The following is an 18527-nucleotide window of genomic DNA, read 5'->3' as shown; positions in this document are numbered from 1 at the left end:
TAGAATGACATAGATAACTGAGAATTTATGTTTTTTTGCATAATTCTGCATCTATGCTGTTAGGTGTCAGTGCAAAAGTTACACAAATATTACGGAGTGCATCTTTAATGTAGTCTGGGTTTTTTTTTTTTTTTTTTCTTTACCATGCATAGTTTTGTTCATGATTTTCGAGGAGAAGTGCATGTCATGCCACCTGTCTACATGAGCTACCATGTTAATAGTTGATTAATATATGCTATCCTAAATTCACAGTTACAGTGTATGGTTAGTTGCATTTTATTATTTGCATCTAACATTGTCCTTTCTGTCCATTACCCTATTGGAACAGACCTGTGATTTTGGGGTTGCAACTCACCACTGGTTTCACAAACAATACATACACACACACACACACACACACACACACAAAAAAAGGGATCAGTCTTAGTGACAGTGTGCAATTGGATCATGATAAACAGTCTACTAAAATGCAAACATCATGCTGGCTTCATACCTTTGTAGAAACATTCCTCACTGTGCATGATGGTTATTCTCTGATGGTACATGCAGGAGGCTCTGTGGAGTTCACAGTGGTTCTGGTAGAGTTTGCCATCAGATCCGCACACAAGTTTGTAATGTGGTTTGCAGCGCTCCAGACAATGGCATTCTCCTTCACCCGTTTCTCTGTCAACCACACAGTGCTTCCCCAAACCACAGTACTTATGTTCACAGGGTCCAGAGAAGCCATTCTGGCTAAAGAACCCTGCAGAGACGCATCAAAAAGAGGAGAAGAATGTCAGTTTAAAATATTATGGAAATATGTGTTCAATTACACGATAGTTTTCTAAGAAGAGTAACGGTTGAGCGGTCAGATGGGTTCTTTAACTTACAGCTGAAGTCTGAGACCATACTGAAAATCTAGGATTCAAACTCTAATTAAAATCTGGTGATATGTTTTAAAATTTTGCATTGTACCATTACTAAGAAATATTTCAGATTGTGAACTATCTCAAAGTCACTGATCAAGCAAAATTTGTGACTGTGGCAGCAGGGGCGTGGTCAAGCATCCATCCGGAGAGAGAGAAAGCGGTAAGGGTGCTTGCACCTGAGCTAGATTAGTTTAACACCTGTTTCTAATTCCAGTGAGCATGGGGAGAGTGGCATATAAGCAGCCACGCCACCAGCAGAAGAGAGAGAGAGAGAGTTTGGCACAAGGAAGGCCACGGTGCTCCTGAAGCTGTTGCATTTATTCTGTTATGTTTGTGAAGCTAATGAGTTGAAGTTGCTTCGTGCCTGTGAAGCTGATGAGTTTGTGAAGTTGTAAAGCACTGAGGTGGCTGATTAAAAGTCTTACCTGAGCCTGGAAAACCCGCTTCCCTGTGTTCTCTTTTCACTTTCACTTACAGTGACATTGACCAACTCGGTTCTAAAAAAGGTCAGTTCCCTATCTGTCACTCACTCGACGTTGTGTCGATGTAGTGACACTAGGGGTCACTCTTGGGAGCCCCAAACACCTCTGATGTTTTAAGAAAAGGCCAATGAAAATAGCCGAGTGGAATTTGCATGCCACTCCCCCAGACATACGGGTATAAAAGGAGCTGGTGTGCAACCACTCATTCAGATTTTTTCTTCGGAGCCGAGCAATGGATTTGCAGTGGAATACATTCACCTCTGCAAGAGAAAGCAAAGCGCGATCTCTGCGGCTGCTGTATTTTGTGGCGCATCACAGCAGTTTATCCCCCTCTCGCACAGATAAGTGCAGAAAATGCCCCTGGGCGCTTCGGCAGCACGTGTGGAGCGCTAAAAGAGTATATTTCTCCTTAAGAGTATATATTCCCTAAAAGAGTGGGCACGGATGGAAAGCGTCTTTTTAAAGATGCCTTTCCGGTTATGTGCACTTCCTGGTTGCGGTCATATCTCTCCGCTTCTGACAGTCACAATCTCTGCCTTACGTGTCTGGGCTCCAGACACGCTGAGAAAGCGTTCGTGGATGGTTCATGCCTGCACTGCAAGAGCATGACCATGGCCACGTTGCGATTGCAGCTTTCCTTCCTTAGAGGGAAAGCCACTCCAGCCGCTACCCACCCTGGTTCTGCCAGCGGGCATAAGACCGCGACGGTTAGCGCTGGGGGCGATTTGGGGACTTCAGTGGAAGTAACTTCGCCGGGTGAATCCCCACGGACCTCCCATTCCCCAGCATGCTCGTGTGCCCCGAGTTCTGGGATGAGTCAGGTGGCCCGCCTCAGAGCGGGTTCGACCTCTCATTCAGCGCTCGAGGAGGATGAGATCTCGATAGTAGCATTGGAGAGCAGGCTGCTTCAGTCCAATTCGGAGGACTCAGATGGGCTTCCGCCTTTGGGTGTGGTCGCCCAGTCTAAGGCCGACACCGAGCTGACGGCCAAGGTCACAGCGCGGGCTCTCGGGCAGGCGATGTCCACGTTGGTGGTCCAGGAGCACCACCTTTGGCTCAACCTGGTTGAGTTGAGGGATGCCGACGAGGTTCGCTTCCTTGACACCCCCATTTCCCAGGCTGGCCTTTTCGGCGACACTGTCGAAGACTTCACACAACAGTTTTCAACGGTAAAGTGGCAGACTGAGACCATTCAGCACATTTTGCCCGGCGTGGTTCAAGATTGCGCACCCCATCTGCCCGTCGCTGTGGCGACCTTCCTGCAGCGGCAACATCGGATTCCACCGCAGCCTAAGCCAATGGCTCGGCCCCGGCGTAGAGCTCCACACAGGAAGTTGATGCCCCCCGTCTCATGGTCCATGACTAAGAACCCTAGGAAGGCTTCTAAGCGCCCCTGAGACGGGCGACCTGGAGGTGAGAAGACCCACGCCACATTTGGAGGTGGTAGACGGACCACTCCATCCCCCGGTGGAGGGCCGGAGGGAGAATCCTTGGTTTCCTTTTTTTGTTTAGTTTGCCGCACGCCCGAGGGGCTGCAGTACCCACATTTTCAAAATAAGAGTGCTTTCCTCACTCTCTGGGTCATACACTTGTTGCTTTTGGCCATTGTCATTACAACAGCCGTTCACCGAGCATTTGCGGCCAGGGTGCTGCTGGTGTGGGTTTCCCACCTCCATGCACCCGGCCGCGACACACACACACACACACACACACACACCCACCCACACACAGGTGGTTGTGGCTGGCTACGAGGACGCTCAGCCTCCTCCCCCATCGCTGACCAGTCCAACATTGGGTACGCGGAGCAAGGTAAGTGCCTTAATGTCTCTCCCTATACAGCGAGATTGGGACATGAGGCCCCCCGACGTAGCACTTTCTGCCCCACTCCACAGCGAGACCCGTTCCGTGGGTACATCGGCAGCGGTCGTCCCCTTGGTGCCCCTCGCCCGGAGTTTGGAGGTGTGGTTAACACTCTCCAACCCATCACGATGGCTGTGTCCAGGTGAATGTACGCCTTGAAGTGGCGCCTATTCGCAAATTGGTGTTCTTCCTGAGGCGAAGACCCACAGAGTTGTGCAGTCGGGTCAGTGCTTTCCTTCCTGCAGGAGAGGTTGGAGGTGTATCCACCTTGAAGGTGTATGTAGCCGCTATAGCGGCACACCACGATGCAGTGGACGGTAAGTATTTGGGGAAGCACGACCTGATCATCAGGTTCCTTAGAGGTGCCAGGAGGTTGAATCCTCCTAGGCCGCACCTCGTTCCCTCATGGGACCTCTCTGTGGTCCTGCTGGGCCTATAGAGAGCCCCTTTCGAGCCCTTGGAGTCAGTTGAGCTGAAAGCCCTCTCCTTGAAGACGGCCCTCCTGACTGCGCTCACCTCCATCAAGAGGGTTGGGAATGCAAGCATTCTCTGTGATACGATACGTGCTTCGAGTTTTGTCCGGCGTACTCTCACGTGATCCTTGGGCTATGTGCCCAAGGTTCCCACTACCCCCTTTAAAGATCAGGTGGTGAACCTACAAGTGCTTCCCCGGAAGGAGGCAGACCCAGCCTTGTCGTTGCTGTGTCCGGTACGTGCTTTGTGTATCTATTTGGACCTCAAGGAGAGCTTTAGACCCACGAACAGCTCTTTGTCTGTTTCAGGGGACAGCAGAAGGGGAACGTTGTCTCCAAACAGAGGATTGCCCACTGGATTGTGGATGTCATCGTGTTGGCATACCAGACCCAGGGTGCGCCGTCCCCTTTGGGACTACGAGCACACTCTACCAGGAGCGTAGCCGCCTCCTGGGCCTTGGCCAATGGCGCCTCTCTAACAGACATCTGTAGAGCAGCGGGCTGGGTAACACCCAATACCTTCAAGATTTTATAATCTCTGGGTTGAGCCAGTTTTCCTAAAGATGATGTCCTCATGGGGACAGCAGGTCTAAGTTGTGAAATTTTAAATAATACCAAGCTGTAGAAAGTCTTGTCTGCATAGTGAATGACTTGTTTGACTGCACTGGTCTCAGAACAGTATTAAATGCACCTTATTTTCATCCTAAGCCTCTGAAAGCAACATTTTCCAGCTGTTGGATGCACCCATTGATTCTCAATGGTGATAACGCACAGTGAATATAGGATTTCTATGGCGAGTCTGACTAAATGTCCTGGTACAAGGTCATTGTGTTTTAACAGTGTACTGGTTCGTGTTAAATATCTGAAATTTTCAAAACGGCATATCGGATGTTTTGACAAACAGATTTTAATGTACAAATTACATCTGGTCAAAAACCTCATTAAGTTTTGTTGGCGTTTCTCCCAAAGACAAACTACACTGAAATTGGAGCCATGTTGTTTTGTCACATGATTCCGTGCGTCAAAATTTAACCCTTTAATGACAGTCTAGAGTATCCTGAACTGAGATCAGTCAGTTTAAATAAATTAATTATGCGTAGCATATAGCTAAGCCAAAACACAATGTCCTTGCATCAGGATACAGGTTCACATGAGGTTAAAGCAATTGGGGGACACACTAAACACAAAAACAAATATCTCAAATTCATGTCAATATTTCTATGCTGATAATATAATTTTTAATGGAAAAAAAAAGTTTATAACAAGAAAAATGCAAAATAGACTTTTGGACCTCATTGTTTGCATGTTTGCACATATTTCAAAAAGGAGTCAAAGTTGTAAAAGCATCCCAAAGGCCATCAAGTTATTAGCTTTGTCAAACAGCAGTTTGCCCCCATTTCTCTGCCCTTGGCCAAGGTGGGTTAGCAGGGTTTTTGGAGGTTAAAAAGCATTTCCTTTCCATGGACAGTATACCCGTCAGAGCCAATCAGTTGTAAACATATGTGACAGGCTAAGCTCTGGGATTACAGTGCTGAGGCAGTATAGAAAATGGTGTGCTACAGTCATAGTGCCCATTTTAACCAGGGGTCAGCAGCCTATCCACTTTATGCCCTCTAGGAACACATCCAGAGTCAGGTCTTAACCATCACAGGGACTTCAGCCTCCGGAGCATTCTTTTTTTCCTGCATGATGGTTGATTCTGGCAGTCTTTAAGAGTAAAGATTACTCAGAGACACATCTTATTAAGCACATTGTCAATGTAACTGATCTTAAATCTTGTGAAACTTTCTCTCCATTTCTTCTTCAGTTTCATCCTATACTTGTAATCACCTTGAGAGCTTCTTTTACAAACAGGGAGATGGGCACCTTTTAAGGTTAGTTGCTCTCTCTTTTTTTAAAGAGTTAATTGTACTATGAAACCACACTGTACATTCAGAACTCAACTCAAAACTTCCTTCCCAGTGAAAAAATACCATTTATTGGAACTAAGCTGCAAAAACGACTCATTCCGTATTTCTGCAACCTCCTGACATCAAACAGATGAATATATATCAGGGATTTTCTTGGCTCAAAATGAGGCAGAGGTGGTACCATCCTGATCATGTGCACACATACACTTGTACCATGCCTTCCACTGGCTGAAGCAAACACTTACAAGCAACATAGTTTAGGTGATAATAACTAATAATTAGATGATTGAAGAAAATGACAATTATCAATTTATAGCATATTTAATTAAAGCTAACCTGTTCAACATTAAATTAAATACAACATAACAGCTAATGTGTTCATTTATAGTTAACAAACAGCAAATTTGATTAACCTCTTAAACCAATAAGATCATCTCTGATCTCAGGTATGTGGGTGGGTATGGTGTGAAGGGATGACGTGTAGAGACCAATCGGCCACTGTTTTACTGCTTGGATTGGACTGAACACTTAGATTGAGAGGTCTTGATTTACCATGTGCACAACTGAAACAGTGCTGGATCTTATTATTGTTACTTATTCTATGTAATTATGTTTCTGGTTTATTGTGGCATTTACAAATGTAAGTAGTTCTTAGGTTCAATAAAACCCTCAGATCACTTGTTTGGAGAATTTTATGGACTTTTGATAAAGGCTACTTTGGTTTCAAATGACATTACTTGCTTTAAGATAACAATACAAATTTTTGCCCAGATACAGTTGACATGATTGTAGTCATCATGTCAAGCATGAATAATTAACAAAATAAATAAATAAACTGCGTCACTTTCTCAGCAGTGTTGTAACATAAGAGTCTCCAAACATGATGTACATGTTTGCATTTTTAGTGCATGGTTAGTAATTTTTAAGTCACTCAAATAAGGCCATGAAACACATAATAGATTTGTAGACTCCAGCTTTCGCTCACAAAATTAACTTTTGTGAGACACTTTTTGTGTTAGGCCGTATCGGATCACGCTCTTCTTCTGAGGTAAATTCACAGCGTGTCTTCTTCCAACAACGATAATGAGCTCAAACAGGAAAGACTACCTCTCGTTGGTTTCATACAAATTACACAAATAGAGAATATTTGTTCTCGATTTAAATTGGTTCATTTAAAAGTAGACAATTCAAGCTTTCTATAGACATATCTCTCATGTCTGCGAGGCAAGTACATGCTGAGTTTCGGTACGTTTTAGTGAGGCGCTCCAGACAGAAGTTCACGGCAGAAAGCGCATCCTGTATGATTTCTTTATTTTACAAAACCACGTTTTGCTGTTATTTTGAGTGTACACAAATAAAAGTAAACCCATTATAGTTTCGAATGATGTCTTACTCTTAACTGTATGACCAAAAATGACGGAGTATTTCTTTCTTCTGTTATCAGGGAAAAAGTCAGGTGATCGCGCCGGCGCCTCCAGTGACCACAGAGGATTGACTATGTTATGTTATCAATATAAAAAAACAACTCAAACAGGAGCAATTCAAATATTGAATTTTGGAGGCATTTCCGACCCTGCACGACGCTATTTTGAGCCAACGCCTGATTGGCTTGCTTGTTGTTAAGCTTAATGGAGGGCTATTGCCTAAGTTTTGCTGGCTTTATGGAGAATTTTTTTTATAGTGGTTTAAATTCACAGCAACTGCATATTATTTATATAGGCTTCACATACAAAATAAGATAAACTATATTCCCAAATTACGCTATCACGTTGTACACACCATGTTGTATAATTCAGTGAACTGTGCTCAGTGACATGGTGCCTAAATGGTCAATTTAATATAAAAGGACAATGTTGTGCTGTTTGCTTAGTGTGTGTTGGTTGTTACACCATCTACATTGCAAGCAAGCAGTGAGACCTCTAGTGAATCCAAAATAATTCAACATTTTACACAAGAGGCTTTTTGCTTTGGTGCTAAAGCTTTATATTATTGTTGTTGTTATTATTTTTACCTAAGATGCTTTTTTCTTCAGTACTATATCTGTCTGTCAGTCTGTCTGTCAGGTGATGCTCCTAGCACACATTTCTGTATGACAAACATAATTAAAACACAAAACATGCATAAGTTGATCAGACTGATTCATACTCGCTCATTTGGACAAGTTTTTGTTACCGATACCTCTGATTTGCATACACGTGCACACTGGACACGTCTGTGATTCGTTACAATGCTCAAAGAAAAATAAATATATTTTGATGCAACTGAAGTACTTTTGCAGCCTGACTGATTTAGCGTTTGATCTTCATGTCTTTCAGTTACATGAGTTAGGCTATGAAGGCTTGAAAATACTACAAAAGATTGTCCTTTGGAGAGAGTTCAAGACCTTTTTTAGATGTGTCTAATTAAATGATGACCTTTTTTCATCAAGTACCACATAATGAAGACCGTCTGACTGCAGGTTGCTCTTATAAAAAGAGAAAATTGGCTTTCGCAGGCAGGGTGGATAGAAGCCAAGAGAGTTTGTCATTGGCATGCACACACTGCATCGCTGTGACCACAGTGACTTCAAAGACAAATGACTAATTCAGTCCCAACGATATGTTATTGAGTCAGCTTTTCAAAGAGAGAAGAGAAAAGGAGAGAAATAAATCTTGATTCTGATGAAGGGTTTGGGTGAATGTAAGGTGTTCAGCTTTCATCTGCCTACCATCAGACATGGGCTACATTCCCACAGCAGCAGAACACAGTTGTCAGACCTGATTTAGAATGTTAAATATGGTTTTGTTCACATACAGTTGAGTTATGAATGAGAGGAAAAATTGCATTCTATAACATAAGTGACTCCCATAAATTTTCTGGGCTCAAAACAAAACTTTGAGGGTTAGTTTGATTAGTGTGCTGTCTTAACGATTGCATTTCAAAAATATAAATAAGCATTCAAAGCAGCTGTTGTTTAATTAAGATTGCACCTCAATTGAATATTTTTATTATATAATGCTATATCAACAGTGATAAGTCTTTCCAGAACTAAGTCACCATTTTTGATATTGACTTTAGTCACTGTAATTACAGGCATTATTCACGGCTATCACGAGAATGACAGGGGCTTGTCCTTGTTTATTTGTTCATATGCTCCTGTAAGCTTTTGTATGAACAGGACAATTCGAGTAAATGCAACAGTGCAATGTAAATATAGAAGTTGTCAATCACATAAACTGACTGTGCGAACATAATCATGTAGATTTCATCTCAATAAAAGCCAACCGAGAATCCCAAACTGAGCTCCAGGGATGGGGGAAATAAAGGGGATAAATAAATAAAAAATTTAAAATTAAAAAACATCTGAAAAAAATCAGTGCCTGAACTGATGTAACAGTACAGTAGAAGTATGAATCAAAAAGAGAGCAAACAAAAAGCTGACAGAAGAGAAAAGACAAAAACACTTCTCTTGAGAGAGAAAAAAATAAATAAATTAAAAAAAAAAGCAGAAAAGGTCATGTGAAATGTTGGTGTTCGTGGGGTATCTATTCCCGTTCCTGAAACCAGAAGCAAAGCCATGACAGAGCAATAACTGAGCTCCAGTTATCAGACTGCCGCTCTCCCAGCTGGTCTCATAACAGAGTGTCAGTGCTGATTATAATAGATCCATGACATGCATGATATTTAATGAGAGCTCAGCACAAGACTTCAGAGTCAACATAGTCACATACAGTATCTCCATACAGATATACAAGCAAAGACTTCAAGACAAAATAGAAAGACAAGCACATGAGTTCCTCTGTACTTAAGAACATTTTATGTATTTGTAAAAGACAAAACAGTTGAGAATGTTTTTAATATCTTAGTTTGTAGACATCTTTCCACACAAAGACATTTATAATTAGGCTAATCTCAGCCTAATGTTAACCAAGATGGCTAGAGCTGGTGAAACAAGTGACATTCACAGACCTTAGCAGGGACACTGGTGGAAGGATGAAAAAGGGCACTTTTTTTTTTTTTTTTTAAGAGCAGTAATTATACAGGTGCATCTCAATAAATTAGAATGTCGTGGAAAAGTTCATTTATTTCAGTAATTCAACTCAAATTGTGAAACTCGTGTAATAAATAAATTCAATGCACACAGACTGAAGTAGTTTAAGTCTTTGGTTCTTTTAATTGTGATGATTTTGGCTCACATTTAACAAAAACCCACCAATTCACTATCTCAAAAAAATTAGAATACATCATAAGACCAATAAAAAAAAAAAAACATTTTTAGTGAATTGTTGGCCTTCTGGAAAGTATGTTCATTTACTGTATATGTACTCAATACTTGGTAGGGGCTCCTTTTGCTTTAATTACTGCCTCAATTTGGCGTGGCATGGAGGTGATCAGTTTGTGGCACTGCTGAGGTGGTATGGAAGCCCAGGTTTCTTTGACAGTGGCCTTCAGCTCATCTGCATTTTTTGGTCTCTTGTTTCTCATTTTCCTCTTGACAATACCCCATAGATTCTCTATGGGGTTCAGGTCTGGTGAGTTTGCTGGCCAGTCAAGCACACCAACACCATGGTCATTTAACCAACTTTTGGTGCTTTTGGCAGTGTGGGCAGGTGCCAAATCCTGCTGGAAAATGAAATCAGCATCTTTAAAAAGCTGGTCAGCAGAAGGAAGCCTGAAGTGCTCCAAAAGTTCTTGGTAAACGGGTGCAGTGACTTTGGTTTTCAAAAAACACAATGGACCAACACCAGCAGATGACATTGCACCCCAAATCATCACAGACTGTGGAAACTTAACACTGGACTTCAAGCAACTTGGGCTATGAGCTTCTCCACCCTTCCTCCAGACTCTAGGACCTTGGTTTCCAAATGAAATACAAAACTTGCTCTCATCTGAAAAGAGGACTTTGGAACACTGGGCAACAGTCCAGTTCTTCTTCTCCTTAGCCCAGGTAAGACGCCTCTGACGTTGTCTGTGGTTCAGGAGTGGCTTATCAAGAGGAATACGACAACTGTAGCCAAATTCCTTGACATGTCTGTGTGTGGTGGCTCTTGATGCCTTGACCCCAGCCTCAGTCCATTCCTTGTGAAGTTCACCCAAATTCTTGAATCGATTTTGCTTGACAATCATAAGGCTGCGGTTCTCTCGGTTGGTTGTGCATCTTTTTCTTCCACACTTTTTCCTTCCACTCAACTTTCTGTTAACATGCTTGGATACAGCACTCTGTGAACAGCCAACTTCTTTGGCAATGAATGTTTGTGGCTTACCCTCCTTGTGAAGGGTGTCAATGATTGTCTTCTGGACAACTGTCAGATCAGCAGTCTTCCCCATGATTGTGTAGCCTAGTGAACCAAACTGAGAGACCATTTTGAAGGCTCAGGAAACCTTTGCAGGTGTTTTGAGCTGATTAGCTGATTGGCATGTCACCATATTCTAATTTTTTGAGATAGTGAATTGGTGGGTTTTTGTTAAATGTGAGCCAAAATCATCACAGTTAAAAGAACCAAAGACTTAAACTATTTCAGTCTGTGTGCATTGAATTTATTTAATACACGAGTTTCACAATTTGAGTTGAATTACTGAAATAAATGAACTTTTCCACCACATTCTAATTTATTGAGATGCACCTGTATATACTTAATACATTTCTTTGCATTTTGAGTTTAAGCATTTTTCTTGTGTTGTATATTGTACATAATTTTTCATTTTTTCCTTTATAACAAATAAAAGCCAATTGTTCTTTTTCTCAAAAACGTACCATGATATTACATTTTATTTATTTATTTTCGGACATGGTCTGTGATCATACCATGTTTTTAACATACTGTAAGTCAAAGTAAAACCATTGCATTTTTTTAAAGTACTTTGGAGTACCATGTATCATGAATTATGAATTTAATAATCATTCAGTATCATAGTATTACCCTGGTAACAGCACAGTGTCTTTATTTGTTAGGGCTCTAACGTTTTTCTTGTCTCGTCACTCTTTTCACTTTCTCTCATCTCTGATCCCTCACTTTATCCTGTCATCTCTGCTGCTTCCACTCGGACCTCATCATCCTCTTTATATAACTGATACTTCTTATATTACCGTCTCTTCATTTATTTTAATATTAATGTTATTTTCTGTATTCTGTCATTAATATTTATAAACATAAAGGACCTTACAGCAATAATATGGCGGAACCATCGTATAGTAATGGTGTCAAGATGGTTCTATGGTTTTGAATGGTTATCATGGTAGACTACATGTCTAAAAAAATGGTAATACCATGGTATTTTCTGAAAGTGATTAGTCTAATGGCTTAATAGTTTGAACAATAACCAAACTGGATTTGGCTGAACCAGACAGCTCCTTCAGTTTATGACATTGTTCTATAAAAGACTAATTGAATTTCTATCACTGAAAGCGATGTGACTGCTCCCATTATAATTAATAAATCTGTCTACACTGCAGGTGCGCGATGTCGGAAATTCGGTAGCAATCAAGTATCAAGTACTTTTTATCTGACCTGTTACTCATCTGAGGAAACAGCACCTTGATGTTCCATTACATTAAACTTCATTTAATTGTTAAATCTCTTTAGCTGCTTTCAGTTCTCCATGATTTGGCATAAAAGTGTTTTCAAAGTCTGAGTGAAATCTTACAACTTATCACTGACACCAAACAGCTTACGTAAGCAGTAAAACAGCAAACCTTCCAAACCTTTGTTTAAACACAGGGGCTTTGTCTCTTGCATTTTAACACTGCGTCATCGTTTCATGCTCTTGTCACCACCAAAGGTGCGAGTCCCAGGCCATCTGATGTTTTTCAGCATAGCAGCCATTCCTTGGGGATTATGGGTAATGTAGTCAACAACACTCAGCAGCTTTCAGCTCTGCTCGCTGCAGCCCTTTAAGAAACCTCTATGGACTCTGCCACTCCAAAACAGAGGAAACAAACCCGGATGAACAGCCTTTAAACAATGCTTCAAACTCCTCATGAAAGACAACACGGCAACACACTGTATTCTCCTGGTTGCTATTACTTCTCCATCTGCTTTCTCTTTTCTGACTACTTTACGATTCATTTAAACAAACCAAATCTCTCCTGGAATCATTGCTGGCTGAGAGGAGCTGTATTTATAGAACACTTTGCTATGGGAAAGGCAGAAAACACTAAGTTTGATGTGCTGTCAGGTTTGCATTCATTAAACACACTGCTGTACGATCACTAAGCACAACAATACATGTCTCAGCACTGGCTAAATTAAAGTGAGAGACAATTGCATCTTGAGCATAATGATCTGCGAACTGCTCCCTCCAAGACACGTCAGTTTGAATCAGTTGTGGCATTGTTTTTCATTTATTAATTTCATTTATTACCTGACACAGATCAGCTCTAATAAATCTGAATGGAATGAGAGCAGTCACAAACTGGTATCAGAAGTCGTAGTCAGAAAATGCACATGGAAGCGAGCATCAAAGCGAGCATTGATGAGAATGGAGCGTTCCATGCACGGTTATTCACTTTTAAATTCACTATTAATAAATGCAAATACTGTACAATTTTATGATGCACTTGTCACTAATACCAATCTGGGGTCAAAGTTTGACCCTTGATGACTGATTTTCAGTTCATAAAAAAACATTTATAGCAGGGGTCTCAAACTGAAAACTGTTAGTTTTAACTGTTATAACAAATACAGTTTTTATTTTTGTGTTTTTTTGTATTTTTTTTTTTTTTTTTTTTTTTTTTTTACAGCGATTTAATTTAACGATAATATAAATATTTACTGGCACAGTTATACAGTTACTGGTGCATGAACAGACCTTTTAGGAGTTGAGCGACTTATCTCCACCTCATATCTAGCATACAGCAATGCATGTAGAGTAATGATGCCTGAGATTATTTTCCTTGAAACTGCACTTTTCTCCTTTTAGATCAGGCAGTTAGCCATCACATTTAAAGACCAGAAAGATCACCAGCTCGATTTAATGTAATGGTCGGTTCCACTTTCTAGCAAAGGTCTGGAGGTGTGAGTCATAGAGCAGAGAAGAGAACTCCTCTAGGAACTTTATGTTCCGAGCTTTCCTGAACTCTACATTGTGCGGAACCTGGGCAGAGGGGCGCCAAAGTGAAGCCAGCCGAAGAAGGCTAAAAAAGAGCAAGAGCCAAGTGAGAAGAGAAGAGAAAATAGAGTTTCTCCTAGGCGGGGAGGTTTTGTTGAAGTTGGCCGTACACCAAAGGTGTCTTGATCCAATCGGCAGTGTCTTTTGCTGTCTTTCCTTCAAGATAATTAATTTATGGCCCATTGTGTATGAAGATTTCTGTTTCCCGCTTAAAATAGGGCAATGTTTAATTATGAACTTTTATATCTTAACAAATTATAACAATTAATTCACCCATTGCTCTCCTCATGTAAAGGCAATCTCTTACATACCAGACACGATACATTTGCTCTGAAAAATACTAATACAACATGGATAATACAAGATTAAAATTCATAATCACCAATTTATCAGTTATAAAAGTCACTACACATATTTTAAAGGTTACATCAGTCTATAATCATTTGTGTAAGATACATTTATACAATCAAAAATAGATTGTGCATTGCGCAGTGTAGAATGATGATACAATGGAGTCATTTGATAGTGTTACAGTTCATGATGCCTGTATGTGCATTGTAAAAATCAAGAAAAGTTAGTTTTATGCCTTTGGAGATGATAGAAAAACACTAGTTTTGGTCTGGCTTGAGAGTTTCCAAAGATCCAGTGAGTCTGCAGAAGAGTCTTACCATCCTTAGACATTGCATGTCTAATGCTGCTGCGTTGATCAGCATGATAAAATTGTCCCTTTTGATTGTTTACATAATTCACTTTTAATAATTTCAATGTCGAGTTATTTATCTTATTTCCTTCTGCCTCTGCATCAACCAGCAATTGCCGCTGCTGGACTTGTTTTGCATACAAAAACTGCATTGGCGCTGTTGCTTGACGTCATCGCATTCTAAGATGGTCCGTTTTGATTGGCCCGGTATCGATTGTTCCAGCTGTTGTGATTGGCACAACTTCACTGGCCCCACCCCCGCCCAACACTGGCAGCCTGTGCTCTCTTGCATCTGGTTAACAAGTGCACAAGTGAGTTTTGCTACAGGTTTTTCCCTCGATTCCCCTCCATGCGCGGCTTGCACTGGGGAGTTGGTCAAGGAGATGTTTTTGTTTGCCAGGGAGATAGACAACAGACTTTGCCTCCTCCTATGAATCGAGGTTAGCAAACGCTATGCTGGGACCAGTTTAGTGTCTAACCCATTTTTCAGTACACCAATTTAGCTCAGTTTTCCCCCTCGTAATTTGCGCTGGTGAACGAGTATTGAATATTTTCAGTTTGAGTTTTGCCTCCGACTCCATGGGTCTAGGGGCATGTGTAATATAACTCAATGTACAATAAAAATAGCTTTACACACAAGCCTTACGGGCTTGCTGTGTAACAAAGGGTGAGCCCCCAGTCAGTGAATGAAATTGGTCTATATAAATGTATCCGTTTCTCCCCTGTTTGTCATCCGGTCAGTATCGGGATGAGTTTAGTGTTGTATATGCCTCGAACGCCCGACAACCAGAATATGGTTCAGTTTTTCCCCGCAGCTTGCTCTGGGGTGTGAACATTAAAAAAAAAAATGCTTCCCAAATTCAGCCTCTGTCTTCATGCACTTGACAACAGTTACTGATACGTTTTTTGACTCAAGACGGCACTGCTAGTGGCATTGGCATCGTTTAAGAGAGTTAGTGATTTGCATGCCCTGTCGATCAATCCTTTGTATATGGATTTTGTGCCAAGGTATTCAAAATTTGTGTTAAGACCATGTTTGGGCTGTTTGCCCAAGGTTATTTCTATGTCGTTTCGCTCGCAGACTATTAATATGAAGGCTTTTTCTCCTCCCCCATTTGAGTCAGAGGACCATGAAATGTTACATATGCTTTGTCCAGTTGGGCGCTGCGTTGGACCCGGAAAATGCATCTTGAAACCAAACTGTCCACTCAAGCGGTCTAGAAACTCTAGTCATAAAATAGATTTTGATCTAAAATAGTAAGTGAAAGCTCAGATTATATCCAAAAATAAATTCTCTTGCAATCGATAACTTACCAACTGATTTCTGGGAACACAAACAGTCAGACTCGAGTCTGTAACTGAACATGCACCATTGGAACCCATGATAAGAAAACTGTATGTCCACATTCACTAACAAAAATCCATATTAGTCCAATTAAAATATCAAACAGTTCACTAACAGATGTGTAACGATAGAATTCTATTTATGGTGCTAAAGGTGACTAATTATGTTTTGTTTTTTACATAATTTTATTATTTTGTAAGATTGCTCATGAGAAAAAGAGTTCCCTTTCAGTTTCGGTCACTTACATCGTGTCGCTGACGCTTATGGGAAAAACTCCTTTTCTCCGATTTCTGAACTCCTATTGGATCACAACAATTCAGATGCAACTGAATTGAGCCAATGGCGTTCGCGCCCGCTCAGCCAATGACATCGAGCGCGTGGCGCTCAGCTTTATATATATGCGCGATGGGGACAAGTCGGCCCTCCTCGACATGCCGGTATCCCCTGCTGGTCTCTTCAGCAATGCAGTGGAAGCCCTATCAGAGTGCTTCCAGACAGCCCAAAAACAGAAGCAAGCTATGAAGCATTTCATGCCTAAACGAGGCAGTACCACTGCTCAGCCCAGCCGTTCACACTCCACTTCAACGCAGCGCCCCACGAAACGGCAGCACTCTACTCCCCAGGCCCCTCAGGGTCCATCTGAGCCGGCCGTTCGCCCGAAAAAGCCTTGGCCAAAGCGCCACTATCCACAGCGCCAAGGGCCCTGCCCATCGGGAAAACCTTCCTCTGATCAGCCTCAGCATTCCTGATGGATTCAGCAGTGTGAAGAGGAGTCCGCGTTGTTCACCGCGGGGAAGCCCCGCCCCCAAGTGGACTCGCACAGAATCCCTGTTCTCACCTAAATGCCATTACATTTCAAGAAGGGGGTCCCGGAATATTTAAGGGTCTTTAGATTTACATAATCTATATTTTTCTGATGCAATTTTTACAATAGAAAACTCACCATGGTTCCTGCATAAAAGATTTCCTGTTCGGGATATTGTTCGCAATTATTTATCTGTGCCAATAAAGTGTATTAAAAAATTTACACTCTGCCCTCCTTGCCGGCAGTGCAAAAAAAGAAAAATACACAAACACTCATGAAAAGAGCTATGTTCCTCTTCATGCACCCACACACATCCCACAAACCATCACCCCCATCCCTGGGCCGGGCGCCGTGTTAAGCTCTTCAGTAATCTCGCTATCCCCGTTGTCCAAGTGAATAAAAGCATGGGAATCCCTTCCCGGCATATCAAATTGGGTGTTAACAACTCTAAAGCACAGTTACACACTTCAGTTTGTGAGACAGCCGTCGCGCTTCAGTGGCGTGATGCCGTCCACAATGTCATCTCAAAACGCTCACATTCTGCATGCTGAAATCGACACCCTGCTAGCAGTACAAGCAATAGGACCTGTCGAGCTCAGCGAGCATCAAAAGGCCCTTTACAGCCATTATTTTCTTGTCCCAAAGAAAGATGGTGGGTTGCATCCAATTCTGGACTTATGTCTTCTGAATTGCGCACTGTCAAAGCACCCGTTCAAAATGTTGACACAAAAGCAGATCATAGCACACCTTCGTCTGAACAACTGGTTTGTCTCAATAGATCGGGCACCATCGCATTGTAGTCACCAACCACTGTCTATCTGCGATAGCACCATGGACAGTTCCGGGGTTTTACCAGCCTGGGGTCACCTTAGGTCAGGTTTACAGACGCAAAGTAGTTACTACAGATGCGTTCAACACGGGCTGGGGCACATTATGCGACAGCCGCCTGGCATTCGGGGAATGGACGAATGTAAAACAGACCTGGCACATCAACCTCTTGGAGATGTTGGCTGTTATTTTAGCCCTAAAAGCATTTGAGTCAGAGGTGATGGAGAATCATATTCTGATTTGCACCGACAACAAGTCGGTAGAGGCATACATCAGTCACCAGGGCAGTGTGCGAATGATGACACTCGCGCGATGGAGCGGCGATTGTCTCCTGTCTTTATGGGCAACCCATGTGCCCGGAGCCCTGAATTTCGGAATGGATATGCTCTCTCGACAGGGAGTGATGTCAGGGGGTGGAGTTTCCACTCCCCTGCAAGTCACAGAGATCTGGAACAGGTTTGGGAGGGCGACCATAGATCTATTCACCTTCCAGGAGACCTCTCATTGTTCCCTGTGGTATTCCATGACAGGACAGGCCCCGTTGGGTGTGGATGTGTTAGTTCACAAATGGCCAGTGGGTCAAAAGTATGCATTACTCCCGCTGAGCCGCATTCCTCCACTCCTCTTCAAAATCAGGGAGGAAGTGGAAATTCTGACATTTTGGAATTTTTACAGGGGCGCTTTGTCACAGGTCTTACTCCGTCTACACAAAGTATATGTAGCCGCTATTTCGGCGAATCATGCAGCTGTAGGGGTCATACCAGTTGGTAGAAACTGTTTCGTGGTCAGCTTTTAAAGAGGTGCGAGGCGATTTGAATCCTCCCCGCCCAGCTACAATCCCTACATGGGACCTGGCCTTGGTGCTGAACGTGCTGACTAAAACCCCCTTTGAACCGATCGAGACTATCGATCTGCATTTTCTTTCCTTTTAAAACAGCTCTCTTACTCGCCCTGGCGTCCGTTAAGAGGGTGAGTGATCTGCAGGCATTCTCAACACACAGCTTCTGTTTGGAATTCGGTCCAAGCAGGTCTAGAGTCACGCTGAGACCGAAAAAAGGTTATATTCCCAAAGTGCTCTCTACCCCCTTTAAGGTGCGGGTAGTCACTTTACAAGCCATTTACCCCCCT

General features: G+C 42.2%; 1 protein-coding gene across 4 annotated transcripts in view; it reads right to left on the bottom strand.

The window, feature by feature from the left end:
- LOC127418326 (follistatin-related protein 5-like) overlaps positions 1-18527 on the bottom strand; it is a 314771-nt gene that overhangs the window by 207551 nt on the left and 88693 nt on the right. For 3 of the 4 annotated variants that reach the window (XM_051658892.1, XM_051658895.1, XM_051658893.1), the window contains exon 4: positions 494-742. The exons of the other annotated variant lie outside the window; for it this stretch is intronic. In XM_051658892.1, the coding sequence (XP_051514852.1) occupies positions 494-742 (249 nt within the window). The remainder of the gene's footprint in view (positions 1-493; positions 743-18527) is intronic. 4 annotated transcript variants of the gene reach the window in all.

The sequence above is a fragment of the Myxocyprinus asiaticus genome, chromosome 27 (genome assembly GCF_019703515.2).
Source record: "Myxocyprinus asiaticus isolate MX2 ecotype Aquarium Trade chromosome 27, UBuf_Myxa_2, whole genome shotgun sequence".
Taxonomy (NCBI): Eukaryota; Metazoa; Chordata; class Actinopteri; order Cypriniformes; family Catostomidae; genus Myxocyprinus; species Myxocyprinus asiaticus.
The sequence above is the reverse complement of the archived record's forward strand: the minus strand, read 5'-3'. Positions and strand labels throughout refer to the sequence as shown.